The sequence below is a fragment of the Podarcis pityusensis genome (assembly GCF_964106645.2).
Source record: "Podarcis pityusensis genome assembly, chromosome: 10".
NCBI lineage: Eukaryota > Metazoa > Chordata > Lepidosauria > Squamata > Lacertidae > Podarcis > Podarcis pityusensis.
This window is the reverse complement of record NC_138035.1, coordinates 50,646,331-50,666,185: the sequence shown is the minus strand read 5'-3', so window position 1 is coordinate 50,666,185 and position 19,855 is coordinate 50,646,331. Positions and strand designations below refer to the sequence as shown.

At 43.9% G+C, this 19,855-nt stretch overlaps 1 protein-coding gene across 3 annotated transcripts in view; it reads left to right on the top strand.

Annotated features, from left to right (window-relative positions):
* The window catches only part of TMEM117 (transmembrane protein 117), a 244,250-nt gene that overhangs the window by 174,194 nt on the left and 50,201 nt on the right, over positions 1-19,855 (top strand). For all 3 annotated transcript variants that reach the window (XM_081022359.1, XM_081022360.1, XM_081022361.1), the window contains exon 6: positions 12,433-12,592. In XM_081022359.1, coding sequence (XP_080878485.1) covers positions 12,433-12,592 — 160 coding nt within the window. The remainder of the gene's footprint in view (positions 1-12,432; positions 12,593-19,855) is intronic.

Below are 19,855 nucleotides of genomic sequence, written 5' to 3'. Positions count from 1 at the left end.
GTTTGTTTATGGAGCAGATTCATATGTTGGATTTCAAGGACAGTCCTCAAAGTGGCTGACAACATTTACGAACTTAAAACAGAGCCCCTAAAAACTGCACACTTGAAACAAAAGCAACCAGCTTTGCTGAAGCAGGAGTTTGCTCCTGATGTTCTTCCCCACTGGACAGAGGATGTGGCCCTGAGTTGGGGGTTGGGGGCTGTCCAACTTGAACAGTCTTCACCTGCGCCGCTTTACAGAGTGCAATGTGACAGGTCCCTGTCCTCCTGAGGGTCTTACAATCTGAAAGTCAACCTCAGGGAAAGAACATAAGAAAGGAAATGGAAACAAGAATAAACAGAAAAAGTATGTTGCATATGCTTATGCTTAATTACAGGCATTGGTGTTTGCCCTTGAAGAAATAATATTTGTGTTTGTTTTTCTAATTTGCTGTACATTGCACAGAGGTGATTTATATACTGAGCATGAAGGAATGGTGTGAAAAGTAAAGTAAGGACAAAAAACACTCTGCACCACCTCAAGAAGCCATTGTCAGGGAGCTGACAAGGAGGGCAGGTCATTGGCAGATCAGAGAAAGAGAGTCAACCGCTTGCGTCTTGAGGCCCCAAGCCACCCCCCATGAAATAACTATACACGGACCCAGAATTAAGGTTGATTAAGGTTGACATTAAGGCCACAACTGTACTGATTGCAAATTAAATGTGACATAGGCATTGACTCTAACGGACTACTGCCCAGTTGACAGAGTCTATGTAGGTAAACCCATCGGGGCAGCAACATCGGGGTTTTGCCCAACGAAAGCTTACCGTGAGGTTCCACGAGGGAGCCGGTGTGGTGTAGTGGTTAAGAGCAGTAGATTCGTAATCTGGGGAACCGGGTTTGCGTCTCCGTTCCTCCAGATGCAGCTGCTGGGTGACCTTGGGCTAGTCACACTTCTCTGAAGTCTCTCAGCCTCACTCACCTCACAGAGTGTTTGTTGTGGGGGAGGAAGGGAAAAGGAGATTGTTAGCCGCTTTGAGACTCCTTCGGGTAGTGATAAAGCGGGATATCAAATCCAAACTCCTCCTCCTCCTCCTCCTCTTCTTTTTCTTCTTCTTTTTCTTCTTCTTCTTCTTCTTCTTCTTCTTCTTCTTCTTCTTCTTCTTCTTCTTCCTGTGATCCTGGCATGGCCCCAGCCCATCAAGCAGACCTCGGACGAGATCCGGGACCCCCAAGTTCCTTTAACGGAATACCTTTTGATCATTGAGGGGCAGGTAATGGCCATACCTCCCCTCCACACACAAAATTAAGCCAATGCCTAACCACCAAATCTGGAAAGGTGTGATGATTGCTAAGGGGGTAGGCAAAAAACCAAGTGGCCAGTGCCAATTTGCCAAATGGATAAACATTCCTACCCGGCCCCTGTCCCAAGACAAGCGACTCAAACATTGTCCAAAGCAAGGCCGAGAACCTACACTAAGGGTGGGTGTTCAGCAGCGCCAATCAGGTGCCTAGGGCACTCTTGCGCTGATGCTTATATAATTCCTTAACCACCCCCACCCCTTTCCTGATTGGCTGTGACCCCTGATGCCTATTTAGAGAAATGAAACTTAGACCTAGAAACGAAACCTATTTAGTCAGGGGTGTGTCCAGGGGCCCAGTCGCAAGAAGGACCGCCTTCTGAGAACGATCCCATTTGGCTAACATAAAATTGGTTTATTAAGGAAGCAGAACAGAGGACACACAGAGACTTCTAAAGGTTGCTCCTGTCTAGATGAAGCAGTTGTCTGGACTGGCTTGTAACTCTCTCTTCAATCCCTAGCCCTCTATATCAGGCCCCTCCCTCTGTCTACAGCAAGCCTCAAGGGACCCTCTCTGTGTCTGCCTGGCTCTCTGCTCAGCAATTTACAATAGATGCCTCGTTCTGGGAGTGGGTCGGCAGGCTGTCTTGCAGGCTGTTGACAGAGAAGTTGTCAGGGTGGCTCTGTGGTAGAATTCCCAAGTCTGATTCCCTGTGTTGGGGCACCTGCCAATTTCCTCCTCTTCATCATCCTTCAAGCTCCCAGCCTCCAGTATTTCCCAGCTCTTCCCCTCCTCTGGGTTGTGGCCAGTTTCCCACCACCAGGAGCAAGAATCGAAATCCTCTCGCTCTGGGCTTACCTGGGAGGCTTTTGGTTAAGCACCTTCCAGCATTTCTCATCCAGCCAGTCCCTGAAAGCCATTCAATATTACCCTGTTCCACCATCCCTCTCTGCTTTTAGACTAGCTATCCGGTTAGAGATCTCTACAGAGCATGTGTGTCTTAGATGACCAAGAGTATGAGAATAAATGAAAATAATAAATAATTTTTGAAAACTGGCACCACTACACTGGCCTCTGCATTCCCCACCCGCTTCCGATTTAAGGTTGCATTCTTGACAATGTCTTTCTTCATTCTGCTCCACATTATTAGAATACTTGGGAGAATTTCTTTAATTATTGTAGTAAAGGCTCTGTTCTAGGAGCAATGAATTAGATTACATTTCCAAATAATTAAAATTGAAGTATTTATTGTGAGCTCATTTGATGCAAAGTTCCTTCAATTATTGGGTTACATAAAGAGGTAAGAATAAAGGATAATTATCTTTTATGGGTAATTTATAATAAGGATGGTAAATGGGTATATGTGATTAAGATGAATAGATTGTAATTGAATGGTGGTGCGTTGGATGGGGTATTTATATATGCAATTTATACAAGTCTGAAATTAATTCATTAATTGATTAATTAATTAATTAAAATGCATTCCCCTCAATCTAGCAGAAGAGAAAGGAATGAGTTGTTGCTGCCATGGATACAGAATGCTTGCAAAAAGTTAATGGAGAAACTATTCATTGGAATGGGCAACACTAATCATTGTCTTTCTTTAAGACCATCTAATCTAAGATGGCAATTAAAACCTGCTGCCTTACAGCAGAATGCCTGTGGCTAAGGGAGCCCCAGATAGATTTTTCAAAGGGTTTTTTCCTTTTTCATTCTGTTTTTTATTTTCATTGCTTCTGAGCAGAGGGGGGGGAGGGGGGGAAAGAGATGTGCCTTTGTGACCATCATAAGGACCAACCCATTTCTCACTCTGCACAGCCAATTTCAACAGGGAACAGGAAGAAGTGGTTGTTACTGAGCCTAGTTCTCTGTACATCTAACAGAGCCTTCTCTGTCCTGATGCCATCCAGATGTTTAGGCCTACAACTCCCATCATCCCCTGGCATTGGCCATGCAGACAGGCTAAGGTGGACGGGTCCTGTAGCAACATTTAAGAGCATAAGAACAGAAGAAGAGCCTACTAGATCAGGCCAATGGCCATCTAGCCTAGCATCCTGCACTCACATCCTGTACCAATGGTCCATCTACTCCAGCATCCTGTACCAACCAGATGTGTGTGAGAAGCATCCAATATGTAGGGCACCAGATTGAGGAAGAATGAACTCTGACCAAAGACTACGAGTGGAGATCCGCTATAAGGCTTTCTGCTCAAAATATTGTATCTGTTCACAGCCCCCAATCCACGTAATTTGATATATGTGTGTACTCAGGTGTAAGTCCCATTGGATGCAGGTAAGTGAAATAGGATTGCAGCCTCCTAAACACGTTTAACCAAGTCATACTGAACTCAGTGGGACTCGTGTTCTGAGCAAATATGCTCAGGCTTCCTCTGTACAGTCAGTAGTTTTGCTACCGAGCAAACAGTGTAATCCAGAAATCAATGTGCACTCGGATGCGCCTGCAGGGGTCCCCTTTCATTCCAATGAAGGGAGCCAACCCACGCATGCAGATAAATGTGCGCACCTTGTCTCTTTTAATTGAAAAGAAGCCACTCGGATCAGGAGAGCTTTGTATGCATCTGAGTTTTCACCAAGAGAACAGATCATCAAATGAAGGTGAAAAATGTGTCAAAGGAACGAGGGATAAAACGGACAAAAGAAAAGACGGTGGCATTTGGACACGACACGTTATAGCACATTGTGCTCAGTGGTTATTGTTTGCTGCAAAATTGTTCATTGGAGTCGGTTCTAGTTCTGGAATGAAAACATGAAGGGCAAAAGTTCTTTTCTCCGGCTTGCAAAACGTTTTCTAAGTATCGAGAACAGCAACATCAAACCTGGCCTTACGCAAGCTTTTATTTCCACAGTGCACTATTTAAAGCTTCCAACGTGGTTATGAAGGACTGTGCATGATAAATTGCTACCATGCAGATATTGTATTCAACATGAATGTATAATATTTTTTTTTCCAGTGAGACAGAAGTGTGTGATATATTAATTTGGGGGCTGTTGACTTTAATGGATTTAATTGGTTGGTGAATTGACTTTGATTAATTGATGGGGATGAGCTTGAAGGGCACATTTGTTTATCTTCAAAAGCTATTTGGGCTGTGGTGTGTTAGTGTCATAGGGAATGAAACAGAAATTATTTTTAAAATGGCTTTGCTTTGTGGGCTAAGCAGTCCTAAGAGGGTCTAGGGAGGCATGAAGGGAGGCATGAAGTACGAGATTCTCCACCATGTCAGCAGTCCTGCTGGCTCTTTCTAGCCTCTCGCCAGGACCAAAGGTAAGAAGAAGAAGAAGAAGAAGAGGAGTTTGGATTTGATATCCCGCCTTATCACTCCCCTTCAGGAGTCTCAAAGCGGCTAACATTCTCTTTTCCCTTCCTCCCCCACAACAAACACTCTGTGAGGTGAGTGGGGCTGAGAGACTTCAAAGAAGTGTGACTGGCCCAAGGTCACCCAGCAGCTGCATGTGGAGGAGCGGGGAAGCAAACCCGGTTCCCCAGATTATGAGTCTATCGCTCTTAACCACTACACCACACTGGTGTAGGGCAATCCTCCTCCTCCTCCTCCTCCTCCTCCTCCTCCTCCTCCTTCTTCTTTTTTTTTTTTTTTTTTTTTTGCTGCAGCAGCTCAACAGACCTGGATTTGGCTCCTTTCCTGGGAATGGAGTGCCCTTGTAGCCAGTAGGACCATAGCCAACTCTGCTCCTCCTCTCTATTGCTCCATTTGTAATGGTCGGACATTTCCATTACATTCCTCCTTCCATGCTTCCCCTCTTGGAAGCATAGGCCTCTGCAGTGACAGAACCCCATGCCAATGGAGATAAGCAGTGGCTGGTGGGTGGGGATGCCTGCTTAATCCTAAACCCTCCAGCAGTATGAATTGGGGATTAGGATTGCAGCCTGATTAGATGAATTCTTTTTATCCTTACTTCAATGTTATCCAGAAAAGGCACCTATATTGCTAAGCATGGCTCTAAATTCAAGTACAGTGGTTATGAACTTAATTTGTTCCGGCACTGGCGGAGGAAGAGGAGTGCAGGGGGGAGCGCACCGTTCCTAGCAGCGCAATGTCAGTGGGGTGCCATTGCAGCTGCCTGCCCGCCTGCACTGGGTGCCACACCCCCAGGACGCGTGGCAGCCCTGCCCCAACCTGCTCTCCGCCACTGCATTCCAGAGGTCCGTTCTTAACCCGAAACTGATCTTAACCTGAGGTGCGCTTTTGCTAATGGGGCCTCCCACTGCCACCGTGCGACTTCCGCTCGCATCCTGGGACAGTTGCTACCAGGAGACCTACTTCCGGGTTAGTGGAGCTCGTTACCCAAAGTGTTCATAAGAAGGACTGTACGTAACCCAAGGTTCCACTGTAGTCCACACTCTGGGCATACTTAGCTGTCCTTCTGGTGCTTGGTCCTTTGATAGCATCCGTCAACTGTTTCAGAAACATGGGGGAAACTAGACTGAAGACCCTTCTTCCTCTCCTCCCAACAGAGAAGAAGTAAGGCTGGATAAGCTCCTCAGTTCCCCAGCAGGTAATTGATGTCAGAGGAGATGACAGAAGGAGCTAACAGTTGAACTCTGTGTACCCCTTTCCTAACCCAGGGCCTGGGAAATGGTTCCATGAAGGGTAAGCAAAGATCCCACAATAGGAAAGAGTGTACAGCAACCCACTGTGTGCTTGGGTTCTGGTTTAGAAAAAGGAAGTATGTGACAAAGTTTGCTTCACTGAACATCACCTTTGCTTGATAGTTAATCCAATGAAAAATATTTAATCAAGTGCACAGCCCTACACTAATTCTATAGTTTTCATATTAAAATTATCAGTGGCATTGTACACTTATTTCCTATGTTTCCTTATTAATCCATAAACATGTACCATATTTTTCACACCATAGGGCGCACCTAGTTTTTAGACGGGGAAATCAATAAAAAAAATATTCCCCCCCCCCAGCCCCAAAGAGCAGCGTACAGGCTGCACACAACCTCTCCCTGCCGGAGGGGTTGTGCGCAGCTATGGCAAAAGCCAAGGCAGCGAGTGGGATGGATCCTGCTCGCTGCTTTGGCTTCCTCTTTAGCCCCGCACAACCCCTCCTGCCGGGAGAGGCTGCGTGGAGCTAAAGAAGCCATAGCCCCGTGCAGCCTCACCCTGCAGGAGGGGTTGTGCGCGGCTATGGAACAAGCCTGCATTGGCTCCATAGGACGCACACACATTTCCCCTCCATTTTTGGAGGGGGAAAACTGTGTCCAATAGAGCAAAAAATACGGTAATTCTTTGGAGCTTGTTTCCATGGGTGACCACATTTGCACATATTTCTAAGTCAAGCCATAGTTTAGTGTGAACGCACAAATTCTCCTGGGTCTTTGTAGCTGTGATGTGGCAGCTAAACTAAAGTTAGTCTTAGCTTGTAAACCTAACCCAGGCTCATGGTTAAGCTGTCTCCTCCTTAACCATGAACCAAGCCAAGGTTTGCTCTTGGTTAGAACTTGTGCTTAAGGAGAAGAGAACTTAACCGTGAGTCCAGATTCAGACAGCACACTAAGACATGCATTGGCTTAGCTGCCATGCCTCACTGAATTAAAGGGAGGAGCAAAGTGGGAGTGAACTACTATCATGTTCATATCATTTAATTCTATTAAGCGTTGTATATTAATAAACTGAGTGCTTCATTTTTGCTTAAAATTGGGAGTCTTTGTTTTTTATTGTGTAAGCTTTACTCCCTAGTCCACTGGGAAGCTACTGAGCAAAATTAGAACCAGAATTGGGAACCAATGGGTTTTAGTGCATTGGCCAGGGTTTTGCATGGTGATCGCTGATGTTGATTGGACCACAAGACTAACATCCAGGAGACAGCTTTTTTGCACAATCCCCGTAGTTTGGCTTACCATGCCACGGAACCAGATATCTGTGTGCATGCATCTATGTCCATGCACATATATTAAGATGGAAAGTTGAATATGTTTAGGACCATACTTCTGGAATTTCCTGGACTTATCCAGGATTCATCCATCAGAAATAGCATCTGGTCAGAAATTCCAAAAATTGGGGAAAGTATTGTTGATAGTGTTGTTGAATAGTGTTGATTTTTTGGGTGAATTTTTTTTTTTAAAAAAAAAAAACATTTTTAGGGGGATTCTTTTTGCAAAAAACCCCCACACCTCTTTCTCAAAAAAACTCAACAACTTTTGTGCCCAGATTTTCAATTTTTGTAATAACCCTAATTATGTTTCTCTGTTTTAAATGTGATATATGTGTGGTTAGCAGAGCAATTACTTTGATTTTCTTATATGAATAAGTATACATAGCTCAATAAGGTCAAATATATGTGGGCATTGTGCAGACAACAACAAGAAAACCTGTGTATAGACACATCTATTTTTGGATTAGATGGCCATTTCTGCTCCTTCAATTTTTTCGAATAATAAAGTTTAGCCACCATACTAAGAGGGGGAAACATACATTTCCAAGTTTTGGGGGATGTGAAAAACATAATACAGCATACACTCAGTTCCTATGGCTAAAAACAAAACCGAGACGTCATACTTAAAACGAGGAAACTAGTCAAACTGGGGCTTTCATCTTGTCTCTTGATTTGAACAGATCATCAAAGCTCTAGTACGAAGATTTTGGCAGAGACAGGAGGGTTGCACTAGGCTTTGGAGAAAATGCTAAATTTAGCTGCAAATGCTGGATAAAAATTCTTGTAAGCAGGAGATAGGAAGATGTCTGCCTTCTTCAAAGGTCTTTCAATGACATCTGTGTTGTTTGCTAGCTCCTCCAGATGGCAACAAGAGTGCTCAAATGATAAGAGGATATTGCACCAATTATGTTCTATTTACATTGGCTGCCAATTTGTTGTTGAGCCCAGTTTAAAGTGCTGGACTTCACCTTTAAATTTCTTAAGTGGTCTGGAGGTCCTCCTGTACCTGTCTGAGCCTGAGGGAGCTTTATAATCAGCCTGGGAGACCCAGCTCTCTGGCCCATCAATAAGACTCCTGTCACTAGGAATCAAAGGAGAACCTACTAGTGATAGCCTCCGCTGCCATTTATGCCAAAACTGAAATGTGGAGAGCATAAATGGATTATGGTTTTTTTTTTTTTGGTTTTTTTTAAAGAAAAGAAGTAGGTGTATCTTCAAATGGTAAAGACCACAGGGTTCTTATTCAACATTAGATGCTCTATTTTAATTGAGTACTTTTTAGCTTCCCAGATAATATTGCATAACTGGCAAGGCTGAAATGCAATGTCAATATTTGGAAGTCTCCAGCCTCCTTTATCCAGTTTTCTAGACAAAATTCTCAGAGCCAATCTCAATCTCTTTGAAAAACAGAGAAATTGCCTTCCAACAATACAGTGACATTTTTATATATTCAATGAAATATCTACATGGTGGCATTATTTGCATAAGCGCTATATTGTTTGTCTCCTATTGCAACCCTTCCCTGTATGTTTTTGCTGGATAATTTCTATTTCTATTTTAAATTTCAAAAGACAGTTCAAGCAACAACATTATTGACTCTGCGTATATCATGTATTCGTATCAGAACAGTAGCTGGAGAATCTCCAAAGATTTAAGTGAGATGCACATAAAAGAATGAATAGTTTTGCATGGATGATTTGCCAGCAACCTTCCTTCAAACATGGCATATATGTTTTGCATGAAAAGCAACAAAGTGGTCAGAGTGACCCCAGGTGATTAGAGCTTCCAGGTGTTACTAGAAAACATGCATATCATGACTCAAAGATAGAAAGTGGAATCCAACCAAGTACTTCTGCTGGTGCAAGGATTTGTGGCTGCACAGTGAAAATTCCCCTCCTTTTCCTCTCCTTGTGTGTCAGGGTCAAATTTGGGGAGGACATGGAGGTGCACCAGAAGAAGAAAGGAAGAGGTTCCATTGCACAAGTGCAAATCCTGTGCTAGCAGAAGTACTTCATTGGACACTGCCCATAGCAATTTACCTTAGACCAAGTGAGCTTAGCATTGTGTACATTAACTGTCGTCTCCAAGTTTTCAGTTTCCATTCCTACCGCAAGCTGCCAGGAATTTAACCTGGGTGACTTTCGCAGGCAAGTAGACCCTCCAAGTTTGCCTATTCTCCAACGACAGTCCCAGATTTACAGAAGCAGTCCCAGTTTCCGATTTTATCCTGGAATGTTCTGCTTTTCCTTAAAGGGTAAAGGGGACCCCTGACCATTAGGTCCAGTCATGGCCAACTCTGGGGTTGCGGCACTCATCTTGCTTTATTGGCCGAGGGAGCCGGCGTACAGCTTCCAGGTCATGTGGCCAGCATGACTAAGCCCCTTCTGGCGAACCAGAGCAGCGCACGGAAACGCCATTTACCTTCCCGCCGGAGCGGAACCTATTTATCTATTTGCACTTTGACGTGCTTTCAAACTGCTAGGTTGGCAGGAGCAGGGACCGAGCAACGGGAGCTCATACCGTTGCGGGGATTCGAACCGCTGACCTTCTGATTGGCAAGTCTTGGCTCTGTGGTTTAACCCACAGCGCCACCCGCGTACCTATTAGGACGTACCTATTTCCACAGGAGAAATGTTAGAGGATATAACACATGCTGTAGCGGTGCTTTATATTATTCTGCTTTGTTTTGTATTTGATTCCTGCACACAGTCAAAACGTAGTCTCTAGGCATACATGACCATATTGCTGTTTGCTTTGTTTAGCCTCTGTCAGCATCTGCACTTGTGTGGGTTCTTTGGCACATTGATTTTCAGGAGCACTGAGCACTGGTCATCTGTGCAAACATCGAAGAAAACATTCTCAGTGTTTTCTCCTTTTCCCCTCTCAGAGAAAGAAATTAATGAGGGGGGAAACGCCTTAGAACAATTGTGAGAGTGCCAGTTGGAGGCAGAAGCAAATATTGACTTGCTGACATGCTATTTATGCATATGCCCAGGCATTTATCTGCTCTGTAATAGCACATGTGCATTGACATCCAGAATTATTGTTTTCTCTTCCACTGTCTCAAACATTCTAAAGTGCATTGTGAAGAGGGATTCACAGCTATTATGCAGAGACAGCCCAAAGCAAGCCATTGTGTGGCAAAATGATGCGAACTGCGTAAATAATGTTGTTTCCCCCCCAAATAACCCTGGGTTTTATTTGTTAAATCAAGTATCTCTGTAATTTGATTTTTTGAAATGAATATGTTTACAACTGATTAATAGTGTGGAGGAAGTAGTAGCACAGTGGTTTTAGCCTTTAATGCCTATAACTTTGTAAGTTTTTTTGGACTTCGTAAATAGTTGAACTCCAAAGGGTTGTGGCATACTTTCCAGATTTTGTTCAAGGGAAGTTGGTGATCTTCACATGCACACCATACTTTGAAAGTGCATGTCAGTACACTGGTACCTCGGGTTAAGTACTTAATTCATTCCGGAGGTCCGTTCTTAACCTGAAACTGTTCTTAACCTGAAGCACCACTTTAGCTAATGGGGCCTCCTGCTGCCACTGTGCCGCCAGAGCACGATTTCTGTTCTCATCCTGAAGCAAAGTTCTTAACCTGAAGTACTATTTCTGTGTTAGCGGAGTCTGTAACCTGAAGCGTATGTAACCTGAGGTACCACTGTATGCTTTTCATTCTGTTTTTCATTCTGTTTTATCATTGACATTCTGTAATGTGTTTTCAATGTTGTATGCCATCCAGGGATCATTTGAGAAAGGGTGGGGATAGAAATTGAAACAGCAACAGCAGCAGCAGCAGCAACAACAACAACAACAACCTTTCCCCAAAGAATCATGGAAACTGTAGTTAGTTGAGGGTGTTGAGAATTGTAGCTCTGTGGGGGTAAACTACAGCTCCCAAGATTCCCAGGATAGTGGATGTGAAGGGTTGATAGTATGAGGTTGATAGAGGGAGTGTGGCTTGGACACAGTTCCAAGGGCCAGACAGAGATGCCTGGAGGGCCACATTTGGCCCACAGGCTTGAGATTCCTCAACCCTTTCTTTCATATGTGGTGGACCTGTAAATGGGTAAAAGGGTGTTAGGAAATAATCCATAATGAATTGAAAAAAATGTTTAAGAGTCCTTTTGGTTGGGGATAATTCAGATGGAAATTCCCAGGTGTCAAAAAAGGTTATTTATGTATGCCATCACTGCAGCCCATGTTTTGTTAGCCCCAAATTGGGAAACAAGCGAGGTCCCAACTAAAGAAGAATGGCAGCTTAAACTGATGGAATATGTGCAGCTTGCGGTGGACCTAACATATAGAATAAGAGCACAAGAAGAACATACGTTTAAATAAAATGTTTATTGAATATATGGCGGGGAATTGTGTACACTTGAAAACATTGGCAGCATTAAGATGAATTCAACAGTGTAAATAAGTTTTGATGGATGTAACAATGTGTCAGGGAACTGCCATCGGAGCTAGAGGCGGAGGGAAGGCTCCAAAGGGATGCAGGAGAGGGTCCCAGTAGGGAGAGAGGCAGCCCATCTGCTGGGGAAGGAAATCAGCGTAACACCAGTGGAGAAGGGGGGCAGATGGGGGAATCGGAGAGGAGGCTCCAAGACTCTTCGCCGGAGACCAGCGGAGAGAGTATGGGTACTCCGCTGCCCACACCCTCCCTGCGCAGAAGACTTCCGCGCAGGGAGAGTAGGAGGAGACTTGGCGTCAAACAACTTTTATGCTGGAAAAGGTTTAAGAAACGCCCACTGACGGATTCTGCCAGCGACTGAGACAGTCACGATGCTGGAGGCTGTTCAGTCAGAAAGGGTTAACCAGGTAACCTAGCCAGGAGTGTCGGCAACTTACGCACGAGCAACCCCTAAACCCATTACACAATGGAATAGTGAATGGTTTAGTTTATGTAAAACATGCAGGGATTTATATTATGCAAAATGAACCATGGAAAGAGAAGAAGGGAAGTCATTGACATTTTAAGGATGTTTAAATGAATATTCTAAATTGTAAAACAGAAAATTTAATTTAAAAAATGTGTGTGTAGATATGAGAGATTCCCTGCCCCTGTTTTAAAAGAAGGTCAACCAGCAATTTCAAGTGGATAAAAACATCATCCTTTAAAAGCATTTGCAAGATAGATAAAAGCAACCTTGTAATTCCACCCATCCTCTGCAGGCACACACACACTGTGTGATTTGATGACCTCTTTTCTGCTTTCCCCATTCAGGACAGTTCTGTTTACTTTGACCTCAGTGGTTGTGCTCGTCATCACAACTGACTGGATCAGCTGGGACAAGTTGAACCGTGGATTCCTGCCAAGTGACGAGGTTTCGCGGGCCTTCTTGGCTTCCTTCATCTTAGTGTTTGACCTTCTGATTGTCATGCAGGTACATTGTCTCAATATTTCTTCCAGGGAGTGCTGAAGTTGCTTTCCTGCTAGAGTCTCCCCACTCCAGCCTCTGCTGCTCTGCCAAGGCTTTATAAAGTCAAATAAATGTTTGTTTCACAGCCGCTATTAATAGATTTGCATTACATCAGTGTTCTCGGGCGGCGGGGGGGGGGGGGAGAGGTTTTAAAAGCTACTTGTTTTTTTATATATATAAAAAAATCTGATTATTGCCAGCTTTGTTTTGCCAGGGTTTTGTGACTGTAGAAATGGGCAGTTGCCATTTGCCAAAATGGAATGGAAGAAAAGGAGGAAATAAAAGGGAAGTTGTTTTGTGATAAAAGGCCTCCATTGTGAGGATGCAATAACATACCGAGGCAAGGTTTACAAAACTATCAATGTACAATCTGTGGTTATGTGGAATTAACAACCGTTCTCAACAGGCAGTCTTTCCCCCCTTTGTGCCAGCAAATTCTCACCCAGTCTAGCGGCAGCTTGTTGTGTCAGATTTCTTCCTACCAACCAGTGTTTCTAAGGAGATAGTTTTTTGTAGACCATCCAGGCTTTGCTCTTTCAAATTTCACTGCTACATTGGGAGTCCTGCACAAGAGAGGAGCAAAAATGTCTTCAGGTGGCCTTTCAACTCTGCCACCATTTGAATATTCACACACACACACACACACACACGGCTCTGGCAGACAAAGTAAGAATTTTCTTTGGTTTTGATTGACTTTTTTTGTCACTGACTATTTAGAGTAGAGTTTGCCAATGTAGAGGAACACGGGTGGTGCTGTGGGTTAAACCACAGAGCCTAGGACTTGCCGATCAGAAGGTCGGCGGTTCGAATCCCCATGATGGGGTGAGCTCCCATTGCTCTGTCCCAGCTCCTGCCAACCTAGCAGTTCGAAAGCACATCAAAGTGCAAGTAGATAAATAGGTACCGCTCCGGCGGGAAGGTAAACGGTGTTTCCGTGTGCTGCTCTGGTTCGCCAGAAGCGGCTTAGTCGTGCTGGCCACATGACCCGGAAGCTGTACACCGGCTCCCTCAACCAATAAAGCGAGATAAGCACCGCAACCCCAGAGTTGTCCGCGACTGGACCTAATAATCAGGGGTCCCTTTACCTTTGCCAATGTAGTGCCCTCAAGATGTTGTTGGACAACATCTCCCACCATCCCTGATCATTGGCCATTCTGATTGGTGTTTGTGGGGGATGGAGTCAATCACATGAGGAGGCCCACAGTGTTTCTACCACTTAGCTTCTAATCATGGTGGCCTTAGAGTCAATGTGGTTGGCAGAGATTGGTGGGTTGGTGAAGGCCGGGTTGTGTTGGTCACTTGGCTTCCTGATGGTGAGCATTGCTGCCAAGGGGAGAAGGGGCAAGGCATAGGGACCTTAGTACAGTGTGGGTGTGGCAGCTGCTGCTGGCAGTGTCTCAGAACAAGTGTCAGCCATAAGATCTTCTCTCATTAACCTTGGGTTCTTGTAGCCAGGAAAACTGTTTCTTCCTTGTGTTTCTTCATAGCGGAATATGTCTAAGCCATCTCCAATCTCGTTCTACTCACCATTTGTGGTCTGGACTGAGTAGGTTGTTCTGTAGGTGGCAGCTGTGTGGATGGTTCAGAGGGTTAGACCCAGTGGCATAGCGTGTTTTGCCAGTGCCCAGGACCATGTGGAGGAGGTTGAGAGGGAGGGAGATGGATAGAGTACTCATGCGCATTCAACTGCCCAGCAGTCTCCACATCACCCAAGAGATCGCAGTCATAGAGATAAGAAAAGAGTTGTTTGGAGATGTCACTTCCTAGTTCATATGGAGAAGCCATGTTCAATGGAGCCCAGCTCTGTGCTCCCAGTACACCACCGGTTAGACCAGCCCTTGCCAATGTGGTTTCCCTTCAAATGTTTTGAACTACAACTCCCAGCACCTGCTGGCTGGTCCAAGACATCTGTAGGGCAAAGACTGAGTTGGTCTTGCTGGCCTTTTTTCTCCCAACCATCCTGTGCTTCTATCCTTCAGTGCAGTTCTACTGAGAATGCCAAAGCAATATGTGATGTAATGGTTGGTTCCAGTAGGCAGAAACCTGGCTTAATAGTATGCCTCTGAACTTTGGTTTAATGGGGGAAACTATGAAAGTGTGACCATCTCTTTTACAACGTGATGCAGTTTTCCTTCCACTTTTGTTTTGCTTCCCCAACCCACTCTTCACATTGTGTTTAATAAGATGCAAGAGAGCTTCTAACAAATGGATCCACTTTGTGTGGCCGCAATGAGAAACATGAATACGAATAGCCCCTACATTATCCTATGCAACACTGAATATCATTATACTGAAGGCACAGGATGCTGCCACCATTATTACTAAATCATTCCTTTGACTATGAAAAATGAAGTCACCACAATATGACCTTGAGGGTATCGAGCTAAGAGGGAAACTTCATTTGAAAATCCTTGGCTTCAGTGCTCCTTCACATATATATATTTTACTGTGCAGAGTAAGTCTTAAGTTTAATTGCATTTTTGAATGATGTTTGCACAGCAGAGCTGTTATTTATTTAAAGATATTTATCCAGGATGCACACAACGGAGGTGACTCATCTTATTTACAAGGTGGCTCCGCTACCTGCAAATTGCCATTGCAATAAAGTTAGGCCGACTCAGGCTGGTATTAAATTACAGGTTGAAATAATAATAATTGCAGTAAAGGCCTTCTAACCAAACGAGGGACCAACCAGAAGTGCCCTAAATGCTCATATAAATTTGGTTCAGTTGTACTGAGAACGTTACTTTCCACTTGTGGATTATTTAATCTTATATAACAGGAGAAGCCAATGTGGTGGCTATCATATGGACTACAACTCCCATCATCCCTGAATAATCAGCATCCCGCCAGGGCTGATGGGAGTTGTAGTCCAACATCTGGAGGGCACCGTATTGGCTACTCTTGCTGCACACCATTTCCTGTGATTTCCTCCAAATTGTTACTACTTTATCTGCAACTAACTTTAGTAATAGAAACAGAACAGGACTGAGCCACAGTTTCTCAGTAAATAATTTCCGAACAGGTTTTTTTTTTTTTTTTTTAAAGCAATATTTTTGAACTCCTGAATGAAGCTGTGGATCCAGTCTTAATATTGCTTAATATTAGTTTAATATTACTAATGGAAGCCATGAGCTTGGTCCCTATTCCTCTCAGTCCTCTGCTTCCTTAATCCGCCAACATGAACTAATAATCATAGAGGGTGATATCCAGCATTAGCCACCCTCAGAATACAGTCACTTAAGGCAATTAAGTAACAGAATCAAATTATTTAAGTCAATTGATTTCAGTGGGTTTCCTTGGCAATAAGTGTTGGCTGTCACCCAGAGTTTAATTCAACATTAAAGTGAGCCATATCCTCTAAAAATATATATATATATAGAAAATTTCCTTTGTTAAGCTGTTCCTAAACTATTGGACAATTTCAGTTCTCCCCTGGATAATGTTTGGCGAATTGTCCTCAACCCAATTTCACTGCCCAAAATAGCATGGGGAATTCTGGGAGGCCATTTTCACTCAACTGTAACTACCAATCATCTAGAATTGGATCCAGATTTAAGTCAGTGGGTCTACTCTAAGGATGACTAAGTTTGAATCCAACCCCTAGTGTACAAAAGTCATTCTCAGCATTGGGGGGGGGGGGGATTGTTATATTGAATCCCTGCTGAAATGGTTAGGATTTGGTGTTTATTTCAGCCCAATATTCATGTCCCTTTTTAACTCAATGCAATGCAACTGTGGCAGTCGCCATCGCAGCAACATTTTTGAAATGCATCATAGCTCATCATGCAAGGCAATGGACCCAAAGTTGGGGGGTGAGGTTTTGGAGGCCAGGATGATACCGAGCCCCCAGCATATACACACGTATAGGACCTGTTTTGCACTTGTGCAATATCACTTCACCAGGCAGTGAATGTGAATATTGCATCCACATGAGGGTTCAACTGTATGAATCTTTCCAAATTCGTCAGCACCCTCCTGTATAGTTGTGATATTCTCATACTTTCCTCTGTGCCATGGGGCCACACCAGACAGTGAAGTACTTCTCATGATGCTAAACAAATGTATGTACAGTTTGCGAAGAAGGCGTAACAGATTTTTGTAGCTGCACTTTTATTTTTAACTGCTGTTTGCTCATCTCACTTTACAAGAATTATTGGCCTCAAGCTGATGGAGCCAATTTAAGTGCAAATATGTTGTTGTTGTTGTTTAGTCGTTTAGTCGTGTCCGACTCTTCGTGACCCCATGGACCAGAGCACGCCAGGCACTCCTGTCTTCCACTGCCTCCCGCAATTTGGTCAGACTCATGTTTGTAGCTTCGAGAACACTGTCCAACCATCTCGTCCTCTGTCATCCCCTTCTTCTTGTGCCCTCCATCTTTCCCAACATCAGGGTCTTTTCCAGGGAGTCTTCTCTTCTCATGAGGTGGCCAAAGTATTGGAGCCTCAGCTTCACGATCTGTCCTTCCAGTGAGCACTCAGGGCTGATTTCCTTAAGAATGGATAGGTTTGATCTTCTTGCAGTCCATGGGACTCTCAAGAGTCTCCTCCAGCACCATAACTCAAAAGCATAAATTCTTCAGTGATCAGCCTTCTTTGTGGTCCAGCTCTCACTTCCATACATCACTACTGGGAAGACCATAGCTTTAACTATACGGACCTTTGTTGGTAAGGTGATGTCTCTGCTTTTTAAGATGCTGTCTAGGTTTGCCATTGCCTTTCTCCCAAGGAGCAGGCGTCTTTTAATTTTGTGACTGCTGTCACCATCTGCAGTGATCATGGAGCCCAAGAAAGTAAAATCTCTCACTGCCTCCATTTCTTCCCCTTCTATTTGCCAGGAGGTGATGGGACCAGTGGCCATGATCTTCGTTTTTTTGATGTTGAGCTTCAGACCATATTTTGCACTCTCCTCTTTCACCCTCATTAAAAGGTTCTTTAATTCCTCCTCACTTTCTGCCATCAAGGTTGTGTCATCTGCATATCTGAGGTTGTTGATATTTCTTCCGGCAATCTTAATTCCAGCTTGGGATTCATCCAGCCCAGCCTTTCGCATGATGAATTCTGCATATAAGTTAAATAAGCAGGGGGACAATATACAGCCTTGCCGTACTCCTTTCCCAATTTTGAACCAATCAGTTGTTCCATATCCAGTTCTAACTGTAGCTTCTTGTCCCACATAGAGATTTCTCAGGAGACAGATGAGGTGATCAGGCACTCCCATTTCTTTAAGAACTTGCCATAGTTTGCTGTGGTCGACACAGTCAAAGGCTTTTGCATAGTCAATGAAGCAGAAGTAGATGTCTTTCTGGAACTCTCTAGCTTTCTCCATAATCCAGCGCATGTTTGCAATTTGGTCCCTGGTTCCTCTGCCTCTTCTAAATCCAGCTTGCACTTCTGGGAGTTCTCGGTCCACATACTGCTTAAGCCTGCCTTGTAGAATTTTAAGCATAACCTTGCTAGCGTGTGAAATGAGTGCAATTGTGCGGTAGTTGGAGCATTCTTTGGCACTTCCCTTCTTTGGGATTGGGATATAGACGGATCTTCTCCAATCCTCTGGCCTCTGCTGAGTTTTCCAAATTTGCTGGCATATTGAGTGTAGCACCTTAACAGCATCATCTTTTAAAATTTTAAATAGTTCAGCTGGAATATCATCACTTCCACTGGCCTTGTTATTAGCATTGCTTTCTAAGGCCCATTTGACTTCACTCTCCAGGATGTCTGGCTCAAGGTCAGCAACCACACTACCTGGGGTATACGAGACATCCATTTCTTTCTGGTATAGTTCCTCTGTGTATTCTTGCCACCTCTTCTTGATGTCTTCTGCTTCTGTTAGGTCCTTTCCACTTTTGTCTTTCATTATGGAAATCTTTGTACAAAATGTTCCTTTCATATCTCCAATTTTCTTGAACAGATCTCTGGTTTTTCCCATTCTATTGTTTTCCTCTATTTCTTTGCATTGCTCGTTTAAGAAGGCCTTCTTGTCTCTCCTTGCTATTTTTTGGAACTCTGCATTCAATTTCCTGTATCTTTCACTATCTCCCTCGCATTTTGCTTGCCTTCTCTCCCCCGCTATTTGTAAGGCCTCGTTGGACAGCCACTTTGCTTTCTTGCATTTCCTTTTCATTGGGATGGTTTTAGTTGCTGCCTCTTGTATAATGTTACGAGCCTCCATCCATAGTTCTTCAGGCACTCTGTCCACCAAATCTAAATCCTTAAACCTGTTCCTCACTTCCACTGTGTATTCATAAGGGACTTGACTTAGATTGTATCTTACTGGCCCAGTGGTTTTTCCTACTTTCTCCAGTTTAAGCCTGAATTTTGCTATAAGAAGCTGATGATCTAAGCCACAGTCAGCTCCAGGTCTTGTTTTTGCTGACTGTATAGAGCTTCTCCATCTTTGGCTGCAGAGAATATAATCAATTTGATTTCGATGCTGCCCATCTGGTGATGTCCATGTGTAGAGTCGTCTCTTGTGTTGTTGGAAAAGAGTGTTTGTGATGACCGGCTTGTTCTCTTGGCAGAACTCTATTAGCCTTTGCCCTGCTTCGTTTTGAACTCCAAGGCCAAACTTGCCAGTTGTTCCTTTTATCTCTTGACTCCCTACTTTAGCATTCCAATCCCCTATAATGAGAAGAACATCCTTCTTTGGTGTCATTTCTATAAGGTGTTGTAAGTCTTCATAGAATTGGTCAATTTCAGTTTCTTCAGCACCAGTGGTTGGTGCATAAACTTGGATTACTGTGATGTTAAAAGGTCTGCCTTGAATTCGTATCGAGATCATTCTATCATTTTTGAGATTGCATCCCAGTACAGCTTTTGTTGACTATGAGGGCCACTCCATTTCTTTTACGGGATTCTTGCCCACAGTAGTAGATGTGATGGTCATCCGAACTGAATTCGCCCATTCCCGTCCATTTTAGTTCACTGATGCCCAGGATGTCAATATTTATTCTTGCCATCTCATTTTTGACCACATCCAACTTACCAAGGTTCATGGTTCTTACATTCCAGGTTCCTATGCAGTATTTTTCTTTACAGCATTGGACTTTCCTTTCGCTTCCAGGCATATCCGCAACTGAGCGTCCTTTCGGCTTTGGCCCAGCCGCTTCATCAGCTCTGAATCTACTTGTACTTGTCCTCCGCTCTTCCTCAGTAGCATGTTGGACGCCTTCCAACCTGAGGGGCTCATCTTCCAGCGTCATAACTTTTATATGCCTGTTGTCTTTGT